The following is a 13145-nucleotide window of genomic DNA, read 5'->3' as shown; positions in this document are numbered from 1 at the left end:
AATATATATGTAAGCAATAAATTCATCAACTTGGGGCACGCTGGTGGCCGAGAGGTTTAAGATGCGATCATATAATAATGTTGCTGGTTCGATTCTGGCCAGGGACCTTTGTTGCATGTCAGCCACATCTCTCTCCCCTCATTTCCTGTCTGCTCTCAACCTCAAAGAGGTGTTTACAAAGGAAAATGAAGGGGAGACGGGGCTGCTGCTGTTCTTGGAGGAGAACTGCGGACCACGACCACCGGAAACTGTCGGGCAGTGAAATGAGCGCTTTGAGGAACTCCTGAAGCCAGCGGAGTCTTTGGACTCTGAGAACTTGTGGAAAGCCTTGCCCTCTGGAAGTCTGTCCACCCAGCTTATGTTTATGTTATGGACTTACGATCATGTCCCCTGGGGTGTGATACAGCTGGAATATGGGAAGTCGGGGGCCTGAGGGAGATGATCTATGTACCAACCCTCATCATAAGCTGTGACACACCATACTTTCTGTATTTCACTTTATCAGACACACCTAAGTAGAGCCCAATCGATACTGGATTTTTGAGGCAGATATAATATCTGACAAACTATGTAATGGTGACACAGTTTCTAAACTACCTCACACATATCTCTAGCATTTCTGTACACTCATCGGCCGACAAATACTCTGATACCAATATATCTACAATAATAGTATTGCAGCCTGCTACAGAGGCACTGTACATAATAGTTAGTGGATGTGGATATTTTATGTTTTATAATAAAATTACTCAAGAAAAAATATGATTGTGTATAATATAATAGTATAAATTATTTTAGTATAATATATGGATAAAAATGATAAGTGGATAAAAAAAAAAAAACGCTTAAGCCCCTAAGGGCAGCCCTGTATTCTCCAAGTAGTTAAACAACAAAATAAAAAAAGCAGCTACTTTTGTTAGACTGGCTCATCCCTTCACAACAACATTGATGAAGCTCTTGATGTTCCTCAGTTTGTCGCTATCAAAGTTCACCAGCAGCACGCTGGAGCCAGCACTGGTGGGAGTGAACTCAATGCTGGCCTTGGCTTCCTGTTTGGGGCCCACAGCTCCGATCCTGTAAGAATCAAACACAATATACAATATACAATATACAATAAGCATCATCAGCCAAAGAAAGCAGAGGTGAGGTTTCTGTTTTCTGCTCATCTCTATTCTGCATCTTATACTTAGAGCTGTGAGTAAAACATTTTTATTACAGAATTAGGAATAATTGTGTGACAGTTGCAGGGAAAAATTCACTGTGATTTTGGGTGCATTTGAATTTTGGTACATCACAATCTATTACAGTATAGACACCTTCTTGTACATTAAACTGTAAATACTGTAATGGGAATTGGGTGACACAAGTAAAACCATAAAGTAGAAACTAGTAGGAAAGCATGGAAATGCTAAAAGAAATAATTGACACATATCTGCTCATGACAGTTGGAATGGAGGTGACATACTTTGCTGTTATGGGTTTGCCGTCAGTGAGGCTGACCCCCTCTACGGTGAAGCTGCAGTCCTGCAGCTTCTCTGGTAAAGAGTTCAACAAGGTCAGCTCTGCCGTCACAACCTGGTTCACTGTGGCTTCTCCCGCCAGCTGCAGAGAGGTTTCATCATGTGAGAGGTGGTATAATGTTGTTAATGATTAAAACGACAGTAAAATTAAATAAACGACTACAATTACCAAATAATGCAAAAGACACTTTCAACATGTAAACAAGGGCTGGGCGTCAAACTACCATGCCTATAATTGCTGGCCGACCTGCCGTACCAGCGTACCACAGCCGCATGTTTGGCTCAGGTCAATAAACCAATCACCAAAATGAATCAACACAAAATAAACGTTAAACAATCACGACAAACTTCTCTGTTTACTTTTGCTTTTTTTGTGCCAGTAAAGTGAATACAAGTCTTTGGATTACTAAGCAGTAGGTTCAAAGGTTAAAAAGTCAATACAATTTACAGTTATTCCCGTTTCCTGAAGTACCTTGAAATTCATATAAAAACAGATTAAGTTGGTCCACCACAGAAGACGTATTTAGTGCATATCACAAAAAACTACTAAACAGTATGCTAAAATATAAAATCTCCACATAGGCTCTCTAACTGATTACTTTACAGTATAACTTTTATAGTTTATAGAGTGATCCAGATATGTTTGAGAAACATAAAACTGTTCTATATTATTATACAGGTTTATATTGGTAAGAAATATAAGTTTTACTAATGTAATTATTAAATGTTTGCTGTGCTTTGAGCTTATGATTTCTTGCTTCTCAAGTTCTGTTTTGGCCAGGATGTAAAAATTCGCTGTGGGTTTCTCTGACCTCTAAAGAGCATTTTTTTTTAATTGCTCATGAATATATTTCTTTCACCTATCCATCGGCCATACCTTGATCTCTATGTCTGGCTCGTCTAGCACGATGGTCTTCTCAGCCTTATGGTAATGTATGGTCTGCTTGTCGATGGTGATGGCTGACAGCTGAATCAACCTGTCAGAGGTGATCAGTGATCCGTAACGCTCATACTCCAGTCTGAGGGACTGACGCCTTTCTGAAAAACCACACATATTATATACATATTAATTAGGTTATTAAAACGATTTCTATATAAGCATGATAATAGATCATTTTTGACAGATGAAGGTGCTTTGTTTCATGGAGGTACCTTAAACACTATTTGCACTTGCTAACAATGGGAAGGATAGCTTTAGTGAGATCATTAAATTCGCAGCTCAGATACTGTGGCTTAAAGTGTTTGCACTAAGATCAGAGCTAACCTCCTCCAGTGGGCACCGTCACTTTGTCTGAAGCGAATCCGCAGCTCTCTCCTTGATTCCCGTTGTAGCCGACGGCCCTGGCGAAGAACAGGAAGGTGCAGGTCTTTGCCTCCATGCAGTTGTTGGTGATGACAGCTGTCACCTCAAAGTCCGAGCCGACGATCATGTTATCAGCCAGCTTGATCTTAAATGAGAATTATATGATGATTCGTTTAATTTGATGCATGGATTATACAATAATATAAATGCATTATTATATTTTATATTTCTAATAATAAGCAGGTAGTTCTTAAGTGTGTTGAGATGGATGATTCTGTGATCTTTGCAACAGTATCAGCATATTCTGAATTTCAAAGGATTAACTAGGTTTCTATTTAAGGACACTTTTATCTTTGATGTAAACATATCACCAGTGCAAACACAAATGGCTCATGTTACATGCCAGTTAGAAGCATTTGACAACCACTACTGTATGCTGTCATACCAGTCTTGGTTATTTTCAACTTGTGACCGTTGTTCCTCTTTTTTGCCACAGTTTGCCCGTTTTGAATATATTGGCAATATTTCTGATACAGTTCCTTTTGACATATCACATTTTATTTTCCTGTTCTTTTGACTAATGAACCTGTAATTCAGGCACAGATGATTTGGCCTCTAAGCTCTAATGTTGCCTCGTGCTGCTTTGAAACCTTTAATCGTGTCCATTGCCAGATCTTCTTTATAGCTTGAACTGACACACCTCTGCAGTAACTTTTTGATTGAGTTACTTCAGTTACTACTTTCTATGATGTGTTTTTACGGTATTTGCTCTACCCCCTGTATATGAATGAACAGTAAAAACACCTTGAGGTGGAGCCCCGGCTCTACTCCTCGCTGCTGCAGCTTGTTGTGATGTTGAGCCTTCTCATACACCTGCCTCTCCTCCTTTGAGCCTGAAAACCATCAGAATCACAAATAAGTACAAGTACATAAGTCAAATATTGACAGTTTACTTCAAAGCCACCATCATATAGATTTGATAGACACGGATCCATGCAACAAGACTACATCTTTAATTTGAGGTAGTTGAGGTCACCTGTGTCTATATTTATGCAGTGTTGTGAGAATGAATGTATGCATATAATGCGTGTCTCTGATTACAGTAGAAGACGTATTATTATACACACATCACATGTACTATAGGTGCTAGGCTATTAGACCATGCCTGCACACTGACTCCAAACCACTAATCTGTTTAAATGGACAATGTTTTAATCGAACAACTGGGAACCATTTAAACACAAGTTTGTGATTTGGAGTCACATGTGTGTCTGTGCACATGTGACTCTGCAGTACCTTCTGCATACTTGTACTGGTGCGTGATGTCGTGTCTGTCATCTGAGCCCACAGCTTTGGTGCTGATGAAGCGTCCAACAGACTTTGTTGATCCATCGAACTTGACAAACTCTCCATTTGACAGGCGCACCAAGTCCACAACATCTGCATTAACCTGACTCCATACACGACATGAGATGACACAAAATAATACTGATTATAAAAGACATTCAGTCAACAGTCATTGAAGCGTAAGAAAACAGGCACGACAGGCACCTGACACAACCAGTAACAGCAGGAAGAGATATTTTTATGTACACACGTCTGCACGTATGTGTAAGTATTTGCCAGAACACAAAATTAATCACTTTCTGTTTGGTGGGTTAGCTTGGACCAGGTCGTTACATGAAACATCATTATAACCATTGCAGTCAATAAAGTCCAGCTTAAATGCAAACTATGTACATTTTCTGTGGGTTTTCTTTCTACACTAAAAGGTTCAAGCAAGAACTCACCTCAGCAAAAATAAAGGGAGCATCATACTTCTTGGTCATCTCTCCTTCCTTGATGGCCCTCAGTGAGGCCGGTCCACAACAGAAGACACCTGAAGGCATCACACATCCAGAGGTAGGGTTCATTTCAGCAGGCCGGGCAAGTCATTCAAGTAATAAAATAGAATAAACTTACTGTTGTTTTGCAGCCATTGTCTTAATACAAATACGGGGAGCAACCAAAATGATGTAAACAACTTTATGTTGAAAGACTGAAACTAAATTTTTTTGTAATTTTTCATGAAGTTTACATTTTTTTTTCTGTAACTGGTCTGCCAAGGCAGCATCAAAATAGTCAGTTCACATTCTCACATGTAGGATTGCTCTTGGAAAACGAAACTTTTTGGATGGTTTTGGGAAAACAGGACAAACAACAGGACATTAAAATCAAAGTTTACCATCACTTGTCTCCTGTGGGGTCGGGTCACTGGTTTGCCACCCATCATACTCCGTCCCCAAATCAGAACGAGTCATCCAGCTGTCCACCCAAACATGGAAGTTCCTGGTAAAAATAATGCAGAAATGACAAAGGTTCATTCTATCGTGTAGGAAGAACAGAAGATAATAAGAAAAAGAATGTAAAAAATGGTGGATCAATAGTATGTGTAACAACACTCACCATATCGAGTCACCGTCAGAAATTCTATTTCCGTCTTCATCATACAGGTTTTCTATCACCAGGTTGGCGTCAGTATCGTGAGCCGATCCAAAGTTAGTAACCACTCGACATGGGATGCCCAGGGCACGGGACACTGGTTTTAGAGGGGAGAGCCACACATCACATCAGCCCACTAAAGCACATGCTTGAGAAAGCCACTGTCATCAAAGACTCACATCACATAAAAATGTCACATGGGGCAGACGACTACAAAGCCATGAGATTAGATTCTAAATTTAGGGTTTTGGTAAAAAGGTTGGATTGTGTGGCAGTGGAGGTGAACTGGGGGATGTAACTGGGAGGAAACAGAATCAGTGCTGTTGGTATTATATGTTACCGTGTCATCTCAAGAAACTGTTTCTATATTGCCTAAGATGAGTACCATATTCAGTTGATTTATTAAAATGTTTCAATGCATGCATGCAACTTTGTATTTTCCTTCTGTTAAAATGGCATTATGTAAACATGTGAACATCATCTATGTGAAACAGAATATCTCCAGTACCAAAGCAGCTAGGAAAAAAGGGGAATGGATCATTTCACAGTAAACTGAAGACCAAAACAAACCTGTGCACGCAACTGCAGCAAAGACCCAACACTGGCCGTAGCGGACGGGACCACTTTCTGCCCACTGGCACAAAATGTCCCCGCTGCCAATCCACAGTCCTGGGTGAACCCCGCCTGAAAACTCTCCCCACTCTCCCACCAGCACACCCCTGTCATTATTACTGTTGATCTGTGGGCACAGAGGAGAGACAAGAGAGAGAAAGAATAAACATAGAGCAGGATGGCCATAAGTGAATGAGAGAATGGGAATCAAAGGTATAATCCTAAACATTTTCACGACCCTTTTCACAACTTTTCAGGTTTTTCATTTGCTTTTCCGAACTCCATGTGTCCGCAGGTCTTTTCACGGGAAAAGTCTCCTAAATGATGCTTATTACTGGCCTATTTGGGACAAATACATCTTACAATTTAGGTATATATATATACCTAAATATAGTGCATGATCCTGTCATGGTTATAAACATTGTCTTGGAACAAGACCCAGCAGAAATAGCCCTGGATTTCTCACTGACTTGCAGCAGGAAAAACATGTTGACAGACTTTAATCTATTTATGCTCTTTGCCACCTGCTTAGAATCGGGGCTGCACATGTGAAAAACTCCTGTCTTTCTGTCACAAAAGTTGCCTGGAGAGAAGAGAACGTTTCACAAGAATGAGAGAGCTTGCCCTGCTGCAGTGCATTCACAGGCTGGTTAAATGGCATCCAAAAGGTCTACACTCTTACTAAAGTTGCCTGGAGAGAAGAGAACGTTTCACAAGAATGAGAGAGCTTGCCCTGCTGCAGTGCATTCACAGGCTGGTTAAATGGCATCCAAAAGGTCTACACTCTTACTAAATCCTGGACACAGACCTACCATTGCACTCAGCACCCTGGTCACGTAGATGGGATTTCTCCTGGCTGAGCAGTCCTTGTCAGCGTCAGACACAAATTTTGGGTTGTCATCGAGGATCTTCAGGCAGATATCCAGTATTCTTGGTTCAAACTGCAGACAGACAAACAAATAAAGGAGACGGAGGTAGATTAGTGGAGCAGCGTGTAAAGTCTTACTTGGTTAATGACTATGGTTAAACTATGATTGTCAAATATAACTTGATATTAAAATGTTTTTTTTCTCCGTGTACACTTTACTGAACTTTATTGAACGAGTAATGTTTGACATTTTGTCACACTTTGTACCTGTCCATAGTTCCAGGGTGTCCCTTTGATGCGTTTATATGTTCCTCTGAAGATCTGCCCATGTTGTGCTAAAACATACTCCTGCCTCTTCGTCTCACTGCGCATGTAAACAGCATCCTCTGTGAGTCAATACAGACAAAGCACCAACACATTTAGACTGGCAGCGTCCTGTATAACATCTCAACATTCAGATTCATTTTATGGCTGTTGTGCTAGGTGGAATATAACTTTATTTTTTTTGTGCAAATGATGTAAACACAAGGATCATTAAAAAGATATATAAGCTGCGTGTGGAGCACAACACAATATAAACAAATCATCATATATAATTTGGAGAAAAAAAACTTAAACTTAAAGTACTCACTGGGACACCAAGCATTAAAAAGTAGGATGAACTGTCCTAAACTGGTCTGCTGCCCCCCTTGCTCCAGAGTCAGAGAATAGACCCCTATGGGTGCGTTGGGTGAGGAACTAATAGATACAGACACTGATTCCCCAGAGGGATCATTAGCGGCAGATGCACTCCACTCAGTGTCAACTGTGGAGTCACGGAGACCAAAGCAAACCTTGGTGTCTGATTCTTTTCTGGGTAGTGGACCTGGAAAGACAGACATGGATATTAAATCTAAATCCAGATGAGATGCACTAATGCAGGCATGAATAAACAACCTCTCCAAATATTTCTTCCTCACGCACATATATAAACATGTAGACCTGATCACTGGAACGCAAGAAGCTTACCAGTTTCAACGATGAGTGTGAGGCTTGTTTCACCCGGTTTGAACTCTTTGCTGCCAGGTTTCAGATGTAAAATGATGTTGAAGGGCTGTCCCCTTCTCACAATCAAACGCTCCTCTCCACACAGCTCTGTATGATGGCTGCTGCTGTTTCTCTTAATGTCCAGATCACAGTGTTCAATGTCCAAGACTGAGCGAAGAGAACACAGATCACTAGTCACATCATTTAAAAACTGATATGTACAACAGATGTCAACAGACTAAAACTATGACAATTTGTCTTGATAACTTTGTCACACTTCATCAAACTTTGATCACTGTCTCAAAGTTTCTTCACAGATAAATCACCAGAAATCATCAGGCAGACATTCTTAAAGATAGTGTTACTCTATGTTCCAGAGCTGACATATCTAATGTCATCCACCATTCCTGCTCATCACATTTCACACTCGACTCTCAGTCACATAGTTATTCAAAGTACTTTGACTCTGTGAGGAAACACAGAGAGAAACTGCATCTTCAGTTGCTGATAATACAGTCCTACAATGAAACAATTTTTTTTACCTTGATTCATGTCTGCAGTGAAGTTCTTATCCCTCGACTTCTGTGTGGAAAGTGACACTTCAGCTGCACCCTGTGCTTATTGGTTAATGACCCTGCAGTGCAATGGCCCCTGAGGGATATTTGTAGCATTTGAAACCTGATCTTGACGCCCCCATCTGGCTGTTCGTCACATCCGTAATGCTGTTTTTAGTCAGGAAGGGCAAACAGATAGATAGAACACCCCTTCCTCTTCCTTGTTCAATTTGACCAGGGCCTTTAAAGCTTGTAAAAGAGTTCTGCAAGACCAAACCTTTCAACTCAAAGAGCATAAAATACTGTTACCAAAATTCATCTTTAGTCAGCAAATTACTGGTAATTCACAAGTTTTTTTTATCTATTTATTTTGTGTGTGTGTGTGTGTGTAACACAATACAACAATATAACATTCCAATTTATTTAAAAATAACACAAATAAATGTTTTTTCATTAATTATTTATGCCATTTTTTTGTAGCTGCAACATACTGTATATTAATATATGATTCAGTATTAACAAAATGTTATCATTCAAAATGAATCAAAAACGGATAAATTACATTTTATAATGCAAAACACACAGGAAATTACACATTATACAGTTAAATTTGTAATGCAACTTTTTTTCTTTTACAAGGCAGTAAAATACTTCACACATTTTTCTCAGGTCCGCATGATATGATGAAACTTTCACTTTGTTTTTTTAGGTTACTGGAGGAAGTTGTAAATAGGTCATGAAAAGGCTACTTGACTGAGCAGTTTTTATAATTTGGTGTATAGATCAAAGGAACAAAAGTGTCTTCTAGCCAGATGAATACCCCTGAAACATAAAATAAAGAACTGAAAAATAGATTTCAGGGCACACAATGAAAACTTTTGCAATATGTGTCAAGAGCTGTCCGTCTGAGGAATTATTGTGTCTGTGGAATAAGGAAGTGAAGCATCCTCACAGTCTGGTGCCATATCCTCATGTTGCGGCAATCTGTCTGGTCAGTCACTAAAGATAGCACAGAGTTCGGAGGGAAGAAATCATACAAAATGAAAACGTATCATTTCTTTAAAAAAAAACAGAAGAAAGAAGCAAACCAACAACCTCACTGACCACACATTTGAATAATAGAATGAATCAACACATTAATAAAAGAAAAAGCTTGGAAGAAAGCAAGTAAGCAATAAAAAAAGTGATAGAAAATAAAAGAGAAAAAAAACATGGATCTGCCAGGTCATAAAAAGTCAGTGGCTTTAAAATAAAATAAACATTATGACCTCAGTTTTTCAAGATCCTGTCATGATTTTTATACTGTGCATAATCACAGAACTTACAAAAGAAAACATTAACATAACATTAAAAAGCATTTAAATAATCTGAAAAATAAATCATTTGTAATGGTCGTTTTCATGAGAGTGAATCTGGAACATTGATTAGTATGGAACCATTAGTGGACCCTAAATAATAGTAAGTGGTAGTTCAGTCGCTTCCTTGCTGAATATTGATTATGTAGACAACCCAGTCTTTCAAGATATTTTCTCTCTGCATTAAATGCAGGAGTTACAGAGTCATTCAAATCCAGATGTGAAAAAACATGCTTAAGTGGTCTGTCCCTTCTGATAAACTATTAAATTCAGGACAACAGATAAAAACACATGTTTAGAAAGACATATAAAAATGTCACTAAAGAATTAAACAGGAAACCCTTAAAGCGTGGAAGAAACAGAAATACCTTTATATACGTATTAATATATATTAATCACCACACAATCAAATTATTTCACTTTTATCTGCATACGTATCCACGTTTCTCCATTTATGGTCATCAACTTTAAGTTCTGGGCTTACGGCCAGTGGATAGCTCTGGACTTCAACTGTATCCATTGAGTTTCCCTTGTCATCTTGTAACCAAAACAACGTAGTCCAGCTGTGACAATAATGATATACAAACGCTTCTCAAGCAATACTTTGCCTGGTAGCGAACGAAAAAGAAGCATGAAACGCAGAGAGATACACTTTTGTCACTGGTCTGAAATGATCTCCCACGTGTGGTTTGCTCTTACGTACATATGCTGGTTCCACACAAGCTGTTGACGATAACAAATATAACCATCTTATGTTTGATCCCTGCATATCAATGATTGTACAGGCTGTACAGCGCAGAAGATTCCACAGAATATATTTTCAATGTATCCCTTGACCACATATTATATCCTTCTGTGTTATTGTATATGGAACAAATACCTGCTACTCATTATGCAAAGAGGGTGCATTAACCCAATGAACAGTATAGTCGTTATGTATAGTTGTAGAAATGAGACATATAACATGCAGGTGAATCTGACAGGAGAGGAAGTTATAAATATAAAACACATGGTTAGTTTGCTGAGCACAATCAAGGAAAAAAATGGTTATTTTTTGTGAGGATGAACAGTTTTTTTCTTGAATTGTACATATACTAATACCCATTCCCATTTTGAACTGCTTAGGCTCAGGAAAGTAAAAGACGTTTTCCTAATGACGTTTTTTAATGCACTGTAGCTGTAGCAGCTGATGCTTCTACATTAAGATAAAAACATGGTTGGGGATGAAGATGGTTCTGAGGGTTAATATTGCATTTTATTGCAATATTGTGTTTTTGTTTTAAAAAAATGAGCTAGCTCAGATGAGGGTACATCTCTCACGATGATGAATCTGTCAATCCCATCACCCATGTAGCAGTCTCTTCCTGTTTGTTGTATGGGTGATATCAGTCTATATGTGATATAAGACGACCACATTTGAATGACTGACGTATGATACCAACACACCAAACCTCCCATTGCTTCAAGACCTTGTGACCAGACAAAGCTGACTGCCTGCTGACTGTGTAGCCACTCTAAAAACCGGCCGTCTGCAGGGTGACCAGAAGATCTCCAACAGGGCTAAACAGCTTCAGAGGACGGATGATCTGCAACAATAATCAAAAAACAAATTGTTCTTATTACAGAAGTCATTGATAATAACACCTCGCTCTGAACTCACAGTATTTTCTGTGAAAGATCAAAGCTTTGACTGCTGGCAGCAAAAAGACTAATCCTCATCAACCAGAGATGTTCTCAACCTTCCCTCAACACAAGGTTATCTGAGACGGCTGCTACTATACAAATAGAAAGGACTCCATTGTGAAATAGGAACTACATCATATAAAATACGGGCTTGGTTTCTTGATTTCTTAGCAGCAATAGCAATAATTATGAATAATGTCCCACAGACCTGACTACGATCATATCGTAATATAGAAATTAAGTGTTACTGTATGTCCTTTCCCAAGGAAAAACTTAAAATTAAGGTCAGAAAATAAGCCTTATATCTTCAGTTTAACTGTTATTTTAGGAAAAAGACATTCTTACCTTCTGCAGGAAATCCAGGGTTAAACTTCTGTTGATTTTCCAATTATAATGTCATCACCCTGCAATGAAAATAGATATTGAATATAATATTATACGTCAATGAAACAGTCAAAAAAACAGCCCCATAGCATAAGTTGTCTGGTCATAGCATAAATTCTGGTTAAGAATACTGATTCATCTGTTTTGGGAAATTGCTGTGCAAAAACTAAAGAAAAGCCTTCACAACTGCTATCATTCGAGAAATTGAGAACATTTTGAGTCCTGACCCATTGTCCTCAGCTCATATATACAATACATGCAATTCACCAGGTCACACTGTTAAACTTTCACCTGTACCTGAGCATTAGCCAGATGTGGAGGTTTGGGGGCGACGCCTGGTTTCTTTCTGGCAACCGCTGGCGAGTCGTTTCTCCTCAGGCTGGGGGTCCGGCAGAGTGGTGGGCACGGCTTTGAGCTCTGGGATACAAACGAGGAGGTGTCGTCCACTACGTCTCCGCCGATGGCAGACAGGCAGCTGCGGTCTGAGCTGCTGAAGAGGTTGATGCATTCTCCAGATGATTCAGTGCTGTCCACTAAAGCAGAAACACAACAGATACTTTGAGAAGCAGCGAGAGTGAGCAAGAGGTTTGTGCATCACTTAACACATTGAGAAAACTGATGCCATAGATAGATGGTGCCAAACTAAAGAATTTTCAAAACAGTGGCTTTAAAAATACCTTCTCACCTTCAAATGTCATACTACTTTAGGTTGATATATTTGTATATATACATATTTGTATATATACATATATATGTATATGTATATATACATATACATACATACATACACATACACACACATACATATATATACACACATATACATATATATATCTCATTATATTCATAACACGATTCTATTTCTTATTTTTATTTCGCTTACAGAAATCAGACCCTTCAGACAAACAATACATTATTTAACAAAGACCCAAAAACAAACTCACTCAGAGGATGATGAGTTTTCCATTGTTCACAGTTACGATGACGATGATGCTGACGAAGATGATGATTGTTAAGTTCATTTTCAGTCACGGCCTCAGGGGAGGAGCAGATGGCAGGACTGGTCTCCACTCCCTGTGACTGGTTCCCGGGATAACCAGCAGGGGGCAGCGAGCCTCGACCAGAGGACGATGATGATTGGCTGAGGGTAGTGGAGGCGGTGCTGCCAGAGCCAATGGAGTGTGGTCGTGGATATTCTAAGCCCCTGTGTGAACAACATGCCACAGGGACTGACGACACACATAGAAGTCGAGAAAATGATGGGCTGGGTCAGTGAGCAATGAGGACACAGGCATTGCAGTTAATTCAGGAAAACTTATTTAGTCGTTATAGCAGTGCTTTAAGCTGAATGCTAACATG

The 13145-nt window shown here is 39.2% G+C and overlaps 2 protein-coding genes across 2 annotated transcripts in view; both read right to left on the bottom strand.

The window, feature by feature from the left end:
* Positions 1 to 926: 926 nt before the first annotated feature.
* On the bottom strand, positions 927 to 9337 carry LOC139288490 (protein-glutamine gamma-glutamyltransferase 2-like). The gene is made up of 15 exons (XM_070909793.1): positions 9317 to 9337; positions 7793 to 8021; positions 7416 to 7649; positions 7052 to 7170; positions 6729 to 6857; positions 5875 to 6043; positions 5269 to 5401; positions 5048 to 5151; positions 4614 to 4702; positions 4120 to 4273; positions 3628 to 3716; positions 2785 to 2968; positions 2398 to 2558; positions 1466 to 1602; positions 927 to 1074 (listed from the first exon to the last, which is right to left on the bottom strand). The coding sequence occupies exons 1-15, from the start codon at positions 9335 to 9337 to the stop codon at positions 927 to 929; spliced, it is 2100 nt and encodes a 699-aa protein (XP_070765894.1).
* A 2728-nt stretch (positions 9338 to 12065) lies between these two features.
* Positions 12066 to 13145, bottom strand: part of LOC139288489 (pleckstrin homology domain-containing family G member 4B-like) — a 35191-nt gene continuing 34111 nt past the window's right edge. Inside the window, exons 26-27 of the mRNA XM_070909792.1 lie at positions 12767 to 13015; positions 12066 to 12319 (exon numbers count right to left, since the gene is read on the bottom strand). Coding sequence (XP_070765893.1) covers positions 12066 to 12319; positions 12767 to 13015 — 503 coding nt within the window. The remainder of the gene's footprint in view (positions 12320 to 12766; positions 13016 to 13145) is intronic.

This window comes from Enoplosus armatus, chromosome 8 (assembly GCF_043641665.1).
Source record: "Enoplosus armatus isolate fEnoArm2 chromosome 8, fEnoArm2.hap1, whole genome shotgun sequence".
NCBI lineage: Eukaryota > Metazoa > Chordata > Actinopteri > Centrarchiformes > Enoplosidae > Enoplosus > Enoplosus armatus.
This window is presented reverse-complemented; position numbering and strand designations above follow the sequence as displayed.